Genomic DNA, 15,464 nt, shown 5'->3' on the forward strand with positions numbered 1-15,464 from the left:
CGTGCGGTGTAACAAACCAGAGCGACTTTAACATCCATCTTTGAAGTTCTTGCTGTCATTTTCTGATCTTGTTCACCTCCGACAAGAAATGTTTCTAAGGTTCAGTTCATGCAGGTTAAAGCGTCTCCTTTTAACCGTTCTGAAATAAATTCAGAGCTCCAACAAGAATTTGTTTAAAAGTGTCGACATTTTTAATGAAATGAAGATAAAAAAAAATCACAAGTTTGTGGCCAAATTGGCATTTTTAATATTTCATTATGGTTTTTGCAACTACGTCTATTTATGTTTACTTTCTCTTGTTCTCTTTTCCTACATACATTATGTTGTATTCTGACTAAATTCTCCAACAATGGGACTGCATGATGTTGGGGAAAATACAAAATTGTGATACTATTGCTAAAAATGCCTAGCCTCGTGAGACCATCCTGATCTCGCGAGCTTTCAAGGTTTCACTCGCAGATCAGTCTGGCTACTCTCCGTTAAAGAAAATTTGGAGCCGTTCACCAAACGAACGTCCAATCAGCGTTGGCTTTGAGGCGGGTTGAGGTGTGACGCAACGGGAAGTGCGTCAGTTCAGTCTTAACAACATGGCGGTTTCAGCCGATGAAACTAGCGTTAGCGTGGCTATCGAGCAAGTTTTATCGGAATTACAGAGTATTTCTCTGCTGAGCTAACGAGCCTTTACCTGCAGCAGCAAGAGTAGCTTGGCTTGTGGTTGTGTTTTCGTCGTCGCTCTGTTATGGGCGACGATGAATCTGATTGGTTTATTTGGCCCGTCTATCACCAACATAGGCCAATCAGCTAACCAGTATTTTCGCCCCTTCCCAAAATTACTTCAACGGAAGGTTTCCAGATGGATATGCGGAGCAAATCTATCTGGCGGAGTCAGGTAAAAAAATGCCATGCCAATATCGATCCCCGTGAACCACACTGCAAAAACAGATCTAAAAATAAGTAAAATCTTCTTAAAATGGGTGTATCTGTCCTTGATTTGACCAGGTAAATAATATTATCTGCCAATGGAATGAGTGCTTTGACCCCTAAAATAAGATAATTAGACAAACTGCACTTGAAATAAGATGATGGAGATGAGCTGTTCCTAATTTAGGTGCAAACATCTTATTCCATTGGCATATAGTCTTATTTATCTGCTCAAATCAAGGACAGATACACTCATTTTAAGAAGATTTTACTTATTTTTAGTTCCGTTTTTGCAGTGCAGATTATTGTTTTATTAATGTTTTTCCATCGTTACTGTTTCCCCGCCAGATTCTGAAAATTTCTACATTTCATCTAATGTTGCCTTAAAAATGAGAAACTCTGTCTGTCACTCCAGATTAGTCCCGTTTACTGAGGCCAGGGAGGGAGTCCTCCTCAAATCTCCATCAGTATTCATTCATTTCACTACACATCTGAGCTATTTACTGTAACCGCATCAGACGCTGGTATTTTTGACCCGCTGCCGTCAGAACGTCGTTTTGCACTCGAACGATTAACCGGCTCGCGGCGTTTCTGAGCCTCACCTGGTGGCGTCTGCTTTGATCCCAGGACATCCTGATCAACTGCCGGAGAGCGGCGACCTCCATATCCATCTCCCCCCTGGTGCCGTACTATCTGGCCGTGGGCTGCTCGGACAGCTCCGTGCGGATCTACGACAGACGCATGCTGGGAACCAGAGCCACAGGTAACCGGCCCCTGCTCCCCGTCTTTGAGTTCACGTTGATCACGGTAACATTTCCGGACACCGTTTGACATTTTATGTTACGTCTTTGGGAGACCTGTACTTTTTATAAATGATGTTTGCCGAGGATTATGTGAAGAATAAATTCATTAAGGCCACCTGTTTTACATGTAATCACTGAACGTGTCTGCGTCCCTCCGCCCAGGTAACTACATGGGCCGGGGAACGACGGGCATGTGCGTGCGGTTCGTGCCCGCCCACCTGTCCAACAAGTCGTGCCGGGTGACGTCTCTCTGCTACAGCGAGGACGGCCAGGAGGTGCTGGTCAGCTACTCCTCCGATTACATCTACCTGTTCAATCCCAAAGACGACCAGGCCCGGGAGCTCAAGGGCCCGTCGGAGGAGAGGAGGGAGGAGGTGGGGATCACACGCCGCGCTTCAAACGCCACATAAACGCACAAAAAAAAACGTTCATGCTGCACTGCAAAAAGGGAACTAAAAGTAGGTAAAATCCTCTTGAAATGAGTGTATTTTTCTTTGATTTGAGCTGGTAAATCAGACTATTTGCCAATGCAATAAGATCTTTGTACTTAAAATGAATACAATTCATCTATCATCTTATTTCAACTGCAGTTGATCTAATTATCTTAATTTAGGGTTGGAAATTCTCATTCCATTGGAAAATAATCTTATTTAGCTGCTCAAATCAAGGAAAAAGATACAAATTTTAAGAAGATTTTACTTACTTTTAGTTCCCTTTTTGCAGTGTGAGAAAATTTTCTGGCTTTCTTTTACACGAAAGCATCCGACTGCAGTGTCCATTTGTGTCTAAACAGTCACAGAAGTTTGATTCGTTCAGAGGTTTTCATTTTTGTTTTGTAACTTTTTATACTGTGGGCTTATAGAACAACACGCCAGGGTTACAGTCTGGTATGGGGGTAAAAAGTATGGAGTTAAAGTATTTTCAAGTTCCGTATAAATACTGAAAGGGAAAACAAAGTAGAGGAAATGGATTTGTAATTCTAGAATCGTTTATTTCCCCCCCCTATTGACTCATTTTAAATGTTGTTTTCTGGCTGAGACAATCCGTTCATCTCTCTATCCATCCATCAGGTTGACAAAAATCCAACTGTAAATGTTTGTTATTTAGCTGGGAAGATAAAGTGTGCCGGCTCGTCTCAGTTCCTATAATTAGAAACGCACCGATCAGAGTTTTGTGGTTAATTTCTGATCTCAGGTTGCTGTTTGATTTTTAGCCAATTCAGATTCCTTTTCCTTTTGCTTTTTTTGTTCATCTGTGAGTTGTCCTGAGTTAGATACAGTCATATTCAATAAATTAAAATAATTTTAAAAAGTCAATTTGTTTCACTAACCCAATTAACACATTGTATATATTAATTACTCACAGACGGATGTTTAAACGCCCTTATTTCTGTTAATAACAAAGACTTTTTTGCTTGCATACAATGAAAGCATGACATTTAAGATTTAAATATTACTTCAAACCAACAAAATAATACATTTTTAATACAGGAATGTGGGCTTAATGAAAAGCAAGTTTAATACTATTTTCAAAATCTACTTTTAATCTGACAAAGGAGCCGCATTGGAACCCATATTCTAATTTATTGAATATGACTGTATATTGGAAGCAGGTTGAGGCCAAACGGATTGTGTGAGAGCGGTTCAGAGCTTTAATACAATTTTGTTTTTAACAAGACAACACTGTTGCTGATTTGACAACCTGCTTTAGTTTCTTATATATTAGCATTTAGCTCGGTTCCATCACAAAAAAAAATAATTTCAGATTTCCGAAAGTCTGCCACATTTCAAAATCTAGTATTTTTGAGTGACAGACTCAATAAGGATGAAACAGAAGTATCATCCTTTCTATCCTCCATTCAGCCTTCTTGTTATCTCCTAAAAGTTCTGCTCTCTCCCACAGCTTGGCTGAACTGAGGCATGTCTCACCCTGTAGAAAATACTTTTACTTTGGCTTCTAAAACATCTCTCTTTTTTTTTTTTTTTTTTTTTAAACCCCCCGGTTACAACGTCCTTACTGAAGGGCGGTGTTGTCGGGCATGCCGTGTTCGCTGATCGGAAAAAAGATTCAAATGTCTGAACTAGAGAACGAGCTGTGGTGACGAGTTGGGGGGGGTGGGGAAGCACCAATGACCCCGTGTTACCTCTTGTTATTCATTCCCTAATACATAATGTCATGGTGAAGCCGTGACAAACGGTGAGGAAATCTGTCCTGGGGTTGTTCGTCTGAATGTGCCTGGTCACCGCGCCAAGGTTTCAGCTGTGGCGAGGCGCGTACACTGCATTCCTTTCCAAATGCAGCCGCTGACGGAGACGCCGCTTCTTCAGCCCGCTTAGACGGTCCAGCCTGAGACGAACGGTGGAGGGGGAAACAAGCCTGACACCCCTCTTATCTGTCCCGCTCCTCGACCTCTGACCTCATTAGCCGCTGCTCTTTTCCTTTCCCATTTCCTCCCCTCCCGTCTCGTCCAGCCTGCGCCGCTTTTCACCACCTGTCCAGACCCGATGACATTTCCTGTGCGAAGCAGTTGGTAGTCCCGCCACTAAGACCCTGATTTTTTTCTATTTCTGGCTCTCGCCCTGTTGTGCTGTAAAGCATCCAAGGGACTGGGGGAGAGGGGCCAACCTTAGCGGGGTGGGAGCGCTTTGGAGAGGACACCGACACAGACCAGGGGTGTTCTGCTTTAGCAGCAGAGTTATTTTTGACTCTGCTTTGGCTGACAAACTGCAAGTCTTAGACTGTGTGTGTGTGTGTGTGTGTGTGTGTGTGTGTGTGTGTGTGTGTGTGTGTGTGTGTGTGTGTGTGTGTGTGTGTGTGTGTTTCCACAGCTAAGGCAGCCTCCAGTGAAGCGCCTCCGTCTGCGAGGGGACTGGTCCGACACCGGACCCCGAGCTCGTCCTGAGAGCGAAAGAGAAAGGGACGGTAAGATCACAGAATGTTCTGCTGCTCATTTTAAAGCACAGCTCTCCCGTTTCAGGGCCCACCTCGTTCTCCCAGGTTGCCCCAGATGTTTTTTGTTTTTTTTACTTTGTCACTATTTCATTTTGTAAGTCTCTAGCAACATTCCAAAAAAAAGGTAAAATACAAAGCAACTGGACTTGTTTTCCGTAGTAGAAGACGTTTCGCTTCCTCTCCAGGAAGCTTTCTCAGTTCAAAAGGTCTGGAGTAGTGATGAGTACCAAGCTTTATACTACTGTCCAAAAAAAGGCCTTGTAATGGCTTAGATAACATGCAAATACAATATTATGAATATTTAAAAGGGGTGTGAAGGAAGCCATCTACGTTAAGAGAGAAAGACCAACCTTAAACAGAGGAGGAGGCCTTAGGTTCCAACTCTCAAAAACCTATAACACAGCTATAGGATTAATTCCAGCCAATCATCACCTCAATTCTCACCTTCATATGGGTGATCATAACATCGTTCCTTTAACCCAAGCCAATAACAACCCTAACGACTCCTCGTTACAGAGGAGTGGACCAGTTTCGGTCCAATCTGCTGCCTTAATGGCTTTAACGACCGCCCATTTCTAAGGGGTGGACCTGTTTCTGTTGAATTTGCATGTTATCTAAGCCATTACAAGGCTTTTGTTTTGGCAGTAGTATAAAGCTTGGTACTGCACATTACTCCAGACTTTTTGAATTGAGAAAGCTTCCTGGAGAGGAAGCGAAACGTCTTCTACTATGGAAAACAAGTCCAGTTGCTTTGTTTTTTACTTTTTTTGGAATGACCATGACCTGGATGAATCTTCACCAACCTCTAGCAACATTCCTTAATAAACACATAAGGTGAGCACAGCTGCTCTGCTTCCCATCACGCTGTGGTGAAAATAACATAAAACCCTAAAGATGATCGGCTTTGAAAAAAATGTCTGCTGCTCTACAGAAGCTAAGTTATTAATTTCTCTAAAATATCTTGTAGTCACAGAGCTTTAAGAATAAAATCATGTTTTTTTTTTCTTTCACAAATATTCATTTTCTTTTAATCCAGTTTCTTGTATTTACCAAGTCCCGATCCAAGAGTGGATTAAATTGGTGCAAATATGCGTCGTGTCAATCTTGCTTCACACTGACAAAACTATTTCACTCTGTTTTATGTTAATATTACTCTGATTACTGCAGTAGACAAAAAAGGAGGAGACATGGGCGCTTTGCTTCACAACGCAGGTTTCCCTAAAGATCCAGTGAGCTCCTTGCAGTGCTGCTTCTAATCTGGTCCTGATGCTGCATTCAGGCGAACTACCAGGACATTTTAAGAGCTTCCTTCTGCAGACGAGCTGTATGGAGATGCTGATTTTATTTTCTATTTTATTTTGGAACCGGCACCTGCCCACACTAACAAAGGTGCCAAAAGCTGGTTCAGTGACCCAGATCAGGAGTCCCTGAACTCCAAAATAACAGAACCAGAGACTGGTGACCCCCTTTTGGGCGGTGGGGGAATTTATTTTTCTTTTTTATGTGGGGGGGGATTGGTAGAATAGTCACACTATTACGAGAATAACGTTGTATTTTCATGAGAAATCTTACAAAAAAGTACAGGAAATACAAAAATCTTTTTAGCACATCAGCATCAGATCATCCTAAATATCCTTCTTTATTGAGCGTATGTGTTATTCAGAGATTCTTAGACACAAATTGTTGTTATCTATTATAATTATTTATCAAAACTACAAGAAACGAAGGCTTTAAATATTCCTGAAATGGGTGACAATAAAATATTGAACCTTTCCAACGTTACTCAACATTTTTTTTCCCACTCTACCTGTATTTCTTGGCCAGCAGCAAACGTTACTTTGACTTTAAGCTCTCCTCTCTCGCTTACAGGGGAGCAGAGTCCGAACGTGTCGCTGATGCAGAGGATGTCAGACATGTTGTCCCGGTGGTTCGAGGAGGCGAGCGAAGCTCAGAGCAGCAGAGGAAGCCGACCTCAGAGCCGGCCCAGAGGTGAGGCCTCACCTGGACGCCTCCGAAGAGGCGCAGGAACTTTAGCTGGCTTCTTTCTAAATCCCTCTTTTTAGTTAAAGCGTGTCTTCTATAATATGGATATGCCATGCGAAAGCACGGATGATTCGAAATAGTAATAAACCGATTAATTTGGTCAGTGCTTTAATTTGAAAGTCATTTAGTGAGTATGTTCAGTTGGTTTTAATTGTTAACCTTGTAATAAAGTAATAATTGATGTTTTTTTTGCTTCCAGGAACTGCCATCCGGCCCGAGGCCTCGTTGAACACTCCTGCTGCCCCGCCTGCAGACTCCAGCCAGGAGTCCAGCGCCCCTGAGAGGCCTGCGGGGACGGACTCCCCAGAGGTCCCTGCCAGTCCTGCAGCGGCCGCCGAAGCCCCGATGCCCAAATCCGCCTCCGCTTCCTCCTCAGGGTCTTCATCGACGGTGACCGCGCCGCCCCCTACCTCCGGCTCCTCTTCGCTAGAGACCTCGGCCCCTTCCTCTTCCTCCGTCACCTCCTCTCCTGACTCGGAGCAAAGGAGTCAGACGGACGCGACCGGGACGCCCACGGCCACGCCCGCCTCTGAACCCGCCCTCTCAGGTGAGAGTTTGGTTATAATCCGACTGCCGCCACTTAACCTGGGCGAGGAGGTGTTCTCAGGGTCCTCGCAGCGCCTCGCAGAAGTACTCACTCCCCAGACATGTTTCACAGTTGGTATGAAGCATTACCGCCACACACCCGGACTGTTTTATTTATTTTTTTTATTTTTGTTTTGGGTTTTATATGACAAACCAAAACCAAGCAGTGCTTAGTTGTGAAAAGGAAGTGAAATTATACAGGCTTTCCCTATTTTATATCCAGAGAAAAAACAACAACATTCAAGTGTTATGTTTGTATTTAGCTCCTTTTACTCTGATACACAGATAAAATCAAGCACGAGCAGAACTAGCTCAGGCGTCTCCAGGTGTCTGCACTGAGCAGAGGGGCGTCTCTTCCACACAACATGAGCAAAAGGCTCTGGGACCCTCGATTTAGACTAAAGCTCCAGCCGTGAACCGATGCAGTCGAAGCCCAAACCTAAATCTAGCTGACAAGATGTGAACACTGACCAGTCCAGTCCGACTAAGGTTGATCGATTAACCCATGGAGAAGCTAACCGGGCAAACAGGTTAGCAGAGGATGCAGACACCTCGGGGACCACCTCAACCCTCAACCCCCCCCAAGGATGTGTGCCAGGATCCCAGAACTCCTCCGTCGGAGGCTCCCTCAGCTCCCAGTGCCGCTCTCCACTTGTCAGTGGATCGCCAGCTTCCTTACCATGTCTTCATCCACTGCATAAATATGTTCATATTAGTGTTGCACCGATACCAGTATCGGACGGGGCCCAGATCCAGCACTAAAATGGTGGTATCGGCATCGGCGAGTACCAACAAATAGGCACCGATACCATTTTGATGTTTGTATGTCACTTGAACGCAGCCTTCTCTCTCCTGACTAGTACAATACATGTTATATAAGTTCATGAAAGTTGCACTATTTTGGCATTTGAGAGCCAAAACTCAGGGTTTTAAAAGAGATTATTCAATTATTAATGTAATTTTACTGTCTTACTGTTGCACTTCTATTATACATGCTATAATTTCACGAATGTTGCACTATTTTGGCCTTTGAGAGCCAAAAGTTTATTCAACTATTGTCACCCATTCCAGGTAGGCAATAAAAAGTTCTACTACCCTAAGTAGTATGCAGTTCTTCATATATACACACACATCAATATCAAACAGATGGTATCGGTATCGGCCAATACTGCACAGCCTGGTATCGGTATCGGGGCAACACTAGTACATATACGTATTTATTTGTATTTTACTTCTTGTATATTCTTATTTAAAAGCCGTGTCCATATAAAATGCATTCTGTGTTGTGGTTGTAGCGTAGCGAGGTGAAATCTTGAGGGAGCGTGAGTACTTTTGTAACGCACTGTGTGAGAGCGGGGACCTGTGAGTGAAGGTTTTTGGAGCCACTCCACTGAAGCAGCAGCTTCACTTTCTTCTCCTTCAGCGTCCTGTTGTCTCTCCTCTCGCCCCCCCCCCCCCCCCCCCCCTCTGTCTCCTAATGGCTCATCCATTGTTCCTGTCTCCCCTCTGCCTCTCTGTCAGAGTACGGTCCTCATCGGCTGCCCATAAGTTTAGTGTGTAGGCGTTTGCAGAGGTTGCTTCGTCTGGCCGACCCCCCGGGCCAGGGTCAGCGAGCGGCCCCTTCATCTTCCTCTGCAGCCTCTGAGCGACAGTCGCAAAGGAGGGCTACCTCAGCAGCTGCTGCTGCCGCTGCTGCCGCTGCGCCGAGGCAACCCCAAACAGGTTACCCCTCCCTCTGAGCCCCGTCAGCTTCTGTGTCTGAGCTTTCTTCCCTGTACACACTGCAAAAACGGATCTAAAAATAAGTAGAATGTTCTTAAAATTAGTGTTTATGTCCCAGATTTGAGCAGGTAAATAAGATTTTCTGGCAGTGGAATGAGTATTTTGACCCCTAAAATAAGATAATTGGATATACTGCACTTGAAATAAGATGATGGAGATGAGTTGTTTCTATTTTAAGTGCAAAAAATCTTATTCTATTGGCAGATCATCTTATTTACCTGCTCAAATCAAGATAAAATACACACATGTTAGGAACATTTTACTTATTTTTAGTTCCGTTTCTGCAGTTTACCCCCCCCCCCCCTTCATGTAACCATGGCAGACATGTTTGTTTGCAGACTCACTTTGGCTCCAGAGAATCCTGGTCTTGCTAGAGCCGACCACTAACCTCCTCTAACGCACCTTGCCCTTTAAAACACCAACGCCCTCTTCCCTCCCTTCACTTGTTGCTTGGGTTTTCATCTGCAGAATCTTTTTTTTTTTTTTTTTTTTTTTTTGGAGTGGCACCGTTGGTTGTGAAGCTCTGGTTTGGTTCATGCGGTCGTTTCCCTGTTAGACGATGGCGCTGCACTGGCGCCGGGTCCATTGGACCGGCTTCCTTCCTGCGGTTTGATCTCATGTCAACATTGAGTCAAAGTCCCTTTCAAACACGAAACCTGCGGCGCTGCTGCCCCTCCAGCACCGAATCTGTGTGACGAAACCATCGGGGGAACGAGGCGCAGCGGGCTGTCCTGTTGGGATGCTGGGGACTGAAAGCTCAGCATGAGGTCAAGCTGCAGGTTAACGTTTGGTGTCTGAATGGGATTTTTATTGGGCGGCTGGCGTCAGGGCTGGACGATATTAGAAAAGAAGCGCATCGACAAAAATAGAAATCATATTGATCGATTTCGCTAATTATGTTTACATCATGAAAACATAAAAACGTCACAAGCACATTGAAACGGTCACTGGTTGTGAGATCAGCACCAAACGTTAAATTGTATTAAGTGAAAACATCAATACTCATCAGGTTTGTTGGTCTGTGTTCCTGTTATTCTGGGCTGAAAGAAACTCTGAACAGGAGGGTTTTCAGCCTTAATTTAAAGGATCTCAGCGTTTCGGCTGAGTTGCAGTTTGTTCCAGATTTGTGGAGCATAGAAGCTGAATGCTGCTTCTCCATGTTTGGTTCTGGTTCTGGGTATGCAGAGTAGAACCAGAACCAGAAGATCTGAGAGGTCTGCAGGGTTGATACAGCAACAACAGGTCTTTAATGTATTTTAGTGCTAAGCCGTTCAGTGATTTAGAAATTAACAAGTATTTTAAGGTCTGTTCTCTATATTTTAAGTGCAGCCCTGGCCATTTTATGCTGTTGCTTAGTTACATAATCTTAGATAAAGAACACTGAATTCAAACTCAACCCTTTATTCTACCAACTTTTTACCAAAACTGCAAGTTTTTAAAAAAAGAAAAAAGAACATGTACTCTGAGTTCTTTGAAGGGGGCGGAGCATCCGTGGGTCTGCGTTTTTGATTGGTTGGGAGGATGTAATGACTGTAGTATTAACCTACATGATAGGCTAGAATGCAAAAGGAAGGAAAGATGTTCTTCTATTGAACTTTTTACTGACCATTTTTTTCTATCGCACCACACGTCTATCAGCGGATTTATCTTTTTATTGAATAATCTTCCGGCTCTAGCTAGCGTTGCATTTTGCTCGGCGGTCACGTCGTACTTATTCTAACATCCACAGCCTGGTTGTTTCCTCTTGGGAGGAAAATGAACATTTTATAGCCGTACACAGAGTCCACTAACGGTTGCTGTGATGAATAATTTCGGTGCCTTGCAAAAGTATTCCCTCCCCTTGAGCCTTAAGACATTACAGCAAAGCTATCCTTTGCCATTGCGATATTATTTTGCAATTATAACATACAATTGTTGTCAAAAGAAGGCCATCACAAGGCCCCTCTGGGGGTTTTGGTGTGGAAGAAGCTGCTGTTGCCAAATGAGACCAATAACTTGTTGACCTGCCGGTACATGCTGAATGCTTTGTGTGGCAGAAGATTTTCAGTTTATCATGAGTTTATCATCACCATCATGTCTGTGGGGGTCACATTTGACGAATGGAGCTAAATAAAGAGCAGGGTTCCTGCGGATCCTTAAAAAGTCTTAAAAGGCATTGAATTCTGTAATATAAAACTAAGGCCTTAATTGCCATTAAAATGTCTTAAATCAGTCTTTCTTAGGTCTTAAAATTGTTACCAGGTCATAAATAGGATTTTATTTTTGTAATCCTTACCAAACAGTAAAATAATTGACACAAATATATATTTTTTTAAATTTACCGAACGGCTCAATGTAACCATTATTGGTTCCGTCCCGATAGCGGAACCAATAAAAACTGTTGCGGCTGGACCATAGCTGTGAAAAAGAGTTGGCACTGATTTATAGTTTATTTTAGTAGGGAACAATACAAAGTTTGTGAATTCAGTTCAGTAGTTGTTAAAAATATATCTGTAATTTGTGTGTGTGTGGTTTTTTTTTTTAGCTTGTCTTCCTATATGGAATGTTTTTCAAAATCTTTAACATGTCTACTGGGCCAGAAAGTAATGGTTTATTTTAAAATAATCATTTGGGTGAAGTTGTCGCAACCAGGTTTATCTTGTTTATCGTGAAGTTGGTCTTAACTTTTTATTTCAAGTGGCATTAAAAAGTCTTAAAAAGTCTTGAGTTTAACTTGCCTTATGCTGTAGGAACCCTGAAAGAGGCATTCTGGAAGAAAAAGTATAAATGGTATAAATGCAGCAAGAGCCTTGGGACTATGGTTCTCCTCCCAGCAGGCAGCCAGACATAGAGTGGGAGGGTTGGATCGATGCAGCTGTTCAAGTGGCCTAGTCCAAGTCCAGACCTAAATATAGTTCAGCCTCTTTGGTGAGACTGTGGTCAAGGATATTGATACTTTTGCAAGTCACTCTGTGTGTGATAATCTGAGGGGAACTTCAGTTGTTTGTTTTTCAGGTTTCCTCATCGCTCTCATTTTTTGCATCGTGAAAAACTGCATCTACACGTAGTTTACCCGCCATTTAGCCTGCCTGACGGGCTCGAGGCGTGAGCCCCTTGAAACGTGCGAGCCTCCATCTTTGAGCTCTTTAAGTGTCTGGCCTGTCTGGTTTGTGTTCCAGATTCCCCTTCGTCCGTGGTGAACAAACAGCTGGGATCCATGAGTCTGGATGAACAGCAGGGTGCGTCTCTCCGTCCGTTCCTCCGTCCTCTCTGTCCGTCTTGAACACCAGCGTCTCATTCTCTGTGTGTGTGTGTGTGTTTGTCCTGTTCTGGCTTGCTTTTACCTTTTTTCGTCCGAAACCTGGACGACAATCTCTTACACGCACTAAAAGGCCATGATGATTTAATTTAATAAAATTAGATTTGCTAATGGTGGAATCCGCTCAAGTCCAAGGTGGCTCATGTACGTCAACACTCGTTCTATTGTCTATTCTATCTAAACAACAATTTCTATAAAGTGGCTTAAATTAGGCATAACATGGCTCCAACCTAACATCCTACCCTGACCACTGGCAGCTTTTTAATTTATCCTGTGATTAATATTTATTGTAATTAGCCGTATTTAAGTCTATAGGTCTAGTTAAAGTTGTTACATCACATTGAGTTAGTGGCCCTTTTAGATTAATAGAAAACCAACAGGTGTAGCGTACATGCTGCTGATTATGTGTAGCTCAATCACTAGTTACACTTTTTCAGAAGAACGGCATACTTTATAGTTATAAAGATGACTGGAGAGAAGACGACACATAAGGGAGTGCAGAAAATAATGGTCTGCTCAGCGAAATGTTCTAAAAGGCCTTTTTGATTGAAGCAGCTCAATTAAAAGCACAGAATTGGAGCTATTGTCCGCCCTCAAGCATGGGGGGCCAGCTCCAAGCCCGAGGAGCTGCTATTCTGCAGCTTTCAGATGCATCCCTTCTCCAACACCTAAATGAAATGAGGGGCTCGTTAGCAGGCCTCTGCAGGGCTGACAAGGGGAACTCGTCCATTTTGAATCAGGGATGCATCTAAAAGCTGCAGGACGGCAGCTCTCGGGGACTGGAGTCGGGTACCGCCTGGTCTGAAGCAGGCGTGATATGGAAATGAATCTCACAACTTGTACTTTTTTAAATATTCAGAAACAGTTTCAAAATTATACATCTGATTCCACAATATGCACTTTTAATCTATTAATTCATTGGATGTTCTCGTTTTGTAGTTTCTCAATGTGAGCCTTTTTTTTGTTTTGTTTACTGAGGTTCATCTGTAAAAACCTGTAAAAGCACAATTTCTGCTGGCCACTAGGAGTCACCAGAAACCCGATGTATGACTTAAATAAGATGCTTAAAATCGTCCTGATACAGATGTGACTTCACATCTGACTTTGATTTTGCAGCGTTTGGCTGCAGGATTTTCTTGCTGCAGCTCTCTCACAGCGTTCTGAATAAACCTGCAGAGAATAATGTGCTTCGATGAGTTTGACCGTTTAGATGCCTTAAGAAGACATTTTTGGGATAGATTTGGGTTTTTCTTTAGTTTGTTTTACTGTTTTTTGTTTCCAGTCTGCTAAAACTTTGATTTTGAGGTAGATAATCTAGTATTAAACGTTCACATTTGCATGTATTCTTGATGCTACGAGATCCTTTTTTTTTTTCTGGCACATCTCCATTGCTCTTTTGCGCAGAGGCCTTCTGCAAGTTGGAGGAACTTACCCACTGTCGCCCCTCGTGCTTTTCTCTTTTTCTCCCTGCTTTCAGGAGGTGCAGAAGCTGCAGGTTCCCCTCCCGAGGAATCGGTCACGGTGGCAGCCAGCGGCGGCGCCCCCACCACCTCTGCTTCCGTCTCTCGACCCAGCGCAGCAGAGCCAGTCCTCAGCCTGCATTACAGCTCAGAGGGCACCACCACCAGCACCATCAAGCTGGACTTCACTGACGAGTGGTGAGAGACGCGCAGAGGAACGATTTCTGCCCTCTGAGCAGACATGAGTGGCGTCAAACCACAGCGAGAAGGAAAACTGATTTTTTTTTTTTTTAGCTTGGAAAAATGACTCGAATGTCAGATTAAAATGAGCAACTACAAATGAAACCCATAATATCATAACACAGTGTGCCAAAAGAGTGACTATTTTAGAGTTGGTGTTTTAAAATGGCATCAAAGCTGAGACAGTGTTTTTTAAATGTAAATGATAAGAGAAGGCAGGAAACGAACCATATCTTATCAAATATCCTTGGGAATTGTGTTTTTTATAGAAATATTTGCTTATTTTGTTTTACCATGGTATGAATTTGCCAAACAGCACCGTGCTGACTTCTGTGACCTCTCATTCGGATGGGCACAGGTTACCTTTCTTTATGAGGAGAGTTTTTCATGATCTGTTCGTCTCTTGTCTCTGTAACTCAAACATTTGGCTTCTATCCTGTCCTAAAAGCAACATTTTGGATTAATTGATGATTCCGTGTCTCTCTGTGTCGACGCTGTGACCTACTGCAGTCCTGCAGTGTTGCCAGTTTACAGCCGCCAGCCTCCTCTTGGAACCGTAAAGATCTGCAGATATGAGGCTGAATAAATAACATTTTCTTACCTGACATCCAGCCACAGCGGCTCAACTCGGGCTGTTTTACAGGAACACGTGGATCGCTCAGGCCTTCTGTTGCTGAAATTAGTAACATCTGGCGTCTGGAGATGGCCAGATGTTACTCTCAGAGCCATGCTGTTTGCTGTCCTAAACACATGTGCTCAGCTCTATTTAGCCTGGAGGATGTCGCGTCTGTGAGTCTTCAGATAACTTAAATGAGCTCTGGTTCCTCCAAAGCGGACGACTTTGGAGCTCAGGCCCAAAGAAGTCAGACGTCTTTCTGCATTTAGGAGTTGGGTTAACTAGCATCCTGTTGCAAAAAGCATCCGTTTCTCCTTTTTTTGTTTCTTTGTGGTAAAGCAAGTGTTTTTCTTTCTTTCTTTCTTGTTCTGTTAAGTCGGTAACTGTTTGATCTTCCTCCCCAGGAGCAGCAGCGCGTCCAGCTCGATGGGCAGCGGAGCCCCCAAAGCATCTGAGGCCGTGGCGGCCAGCGGCAGGGAGACGCTGTCAGCGGAGAGCCTGGTGTCAGAACAGGGTGACTCGCATCTTTCGGCGTCGTGCAAATGGCTGCATGTGTGGTGCCTAGAAAAAGTGTCAAAGCTCTGCTCAAACCTTTTCACAGTTTGTCACGTTACAACTACTCTGTCCGTTCATTGGGGGATGTGTGTGACTCATGCACAAAGTTGCACATAACTGGGAAGAGAAGCTCAAATTATGCATTCACCAGCTTTGACTAGCTCAGTCAGATTGGATGGAGAGAGTCTGTGAGGTGTGGTTCTGGGCTT

The 15,464-nt window shown here is 43.6% G+C and overlaps 1 protein-coding gene across 3 annotated transcripts in view; it reads left to right on the forward strand.

Annotated features, from left to right (window-relative positions):
* The window catches only part of dcaf6 (ddb1 and cul4 associated factor 6), a 32,908-nt gene that overhangs the window by 11,512 nt on the left and 5,932 nt on the right, over positions 1-15,464 (forward strand). For 2 of the 3 annotated variants that reach the window (XM_012864280.3, XM_012864281.3), the window contains exons 6-14: positions 1,549-1,684; positions 1,887-2,098; positions 4,553-4,646; positions 6,546-6,665; positions 6,919-7,266; positions 8,826-9,026; positions 12,245-12,304; positions 13,862-14,042; positions 15,105-15,214. In XM_012864280.3, the coding sequence (XP_012719734.2) occupies positions 1,549-1,684; positions 1,887-2,098; positions 4,553-4,646; positions 6,546-6,665; positions 6,919-7,266; positions 8,826-9,026; positions 12,245-12,304; positions 13,862-14,042; positions 15,105-15,214 (1,462 nt within the window). The remainder of the gene's footprint in view (positions 1-1,548; positions 1,685-1,886; positions 2,099-4,552; positions 4,647-6,545; positions 6,666-6,918; positions 7,267-8,825; positions 9,027-12,244; positions 12,305-13,861; positions 14,043-15,104; positions 15,215-15,464) is intronic. The other variant, XM_012864282.3, reaches the window with a different exon arrangement.

This window comes from Fundulus heteroclitus, chromosome 7 (assembly GCF_011125445.2).
Source record: "Fundulus heteroclitus isolate FHET01 chromosome 7, MU-UCD_Fhet_4.1, whole genome shotgun sequence".
Taxonomy (NCBI): Eukaryota; Metazoa; Chordata; class Actinopteri; order Cyprinodontiformes; family Fundulidae; genus Fundulus; species Fundulus heteroclitus.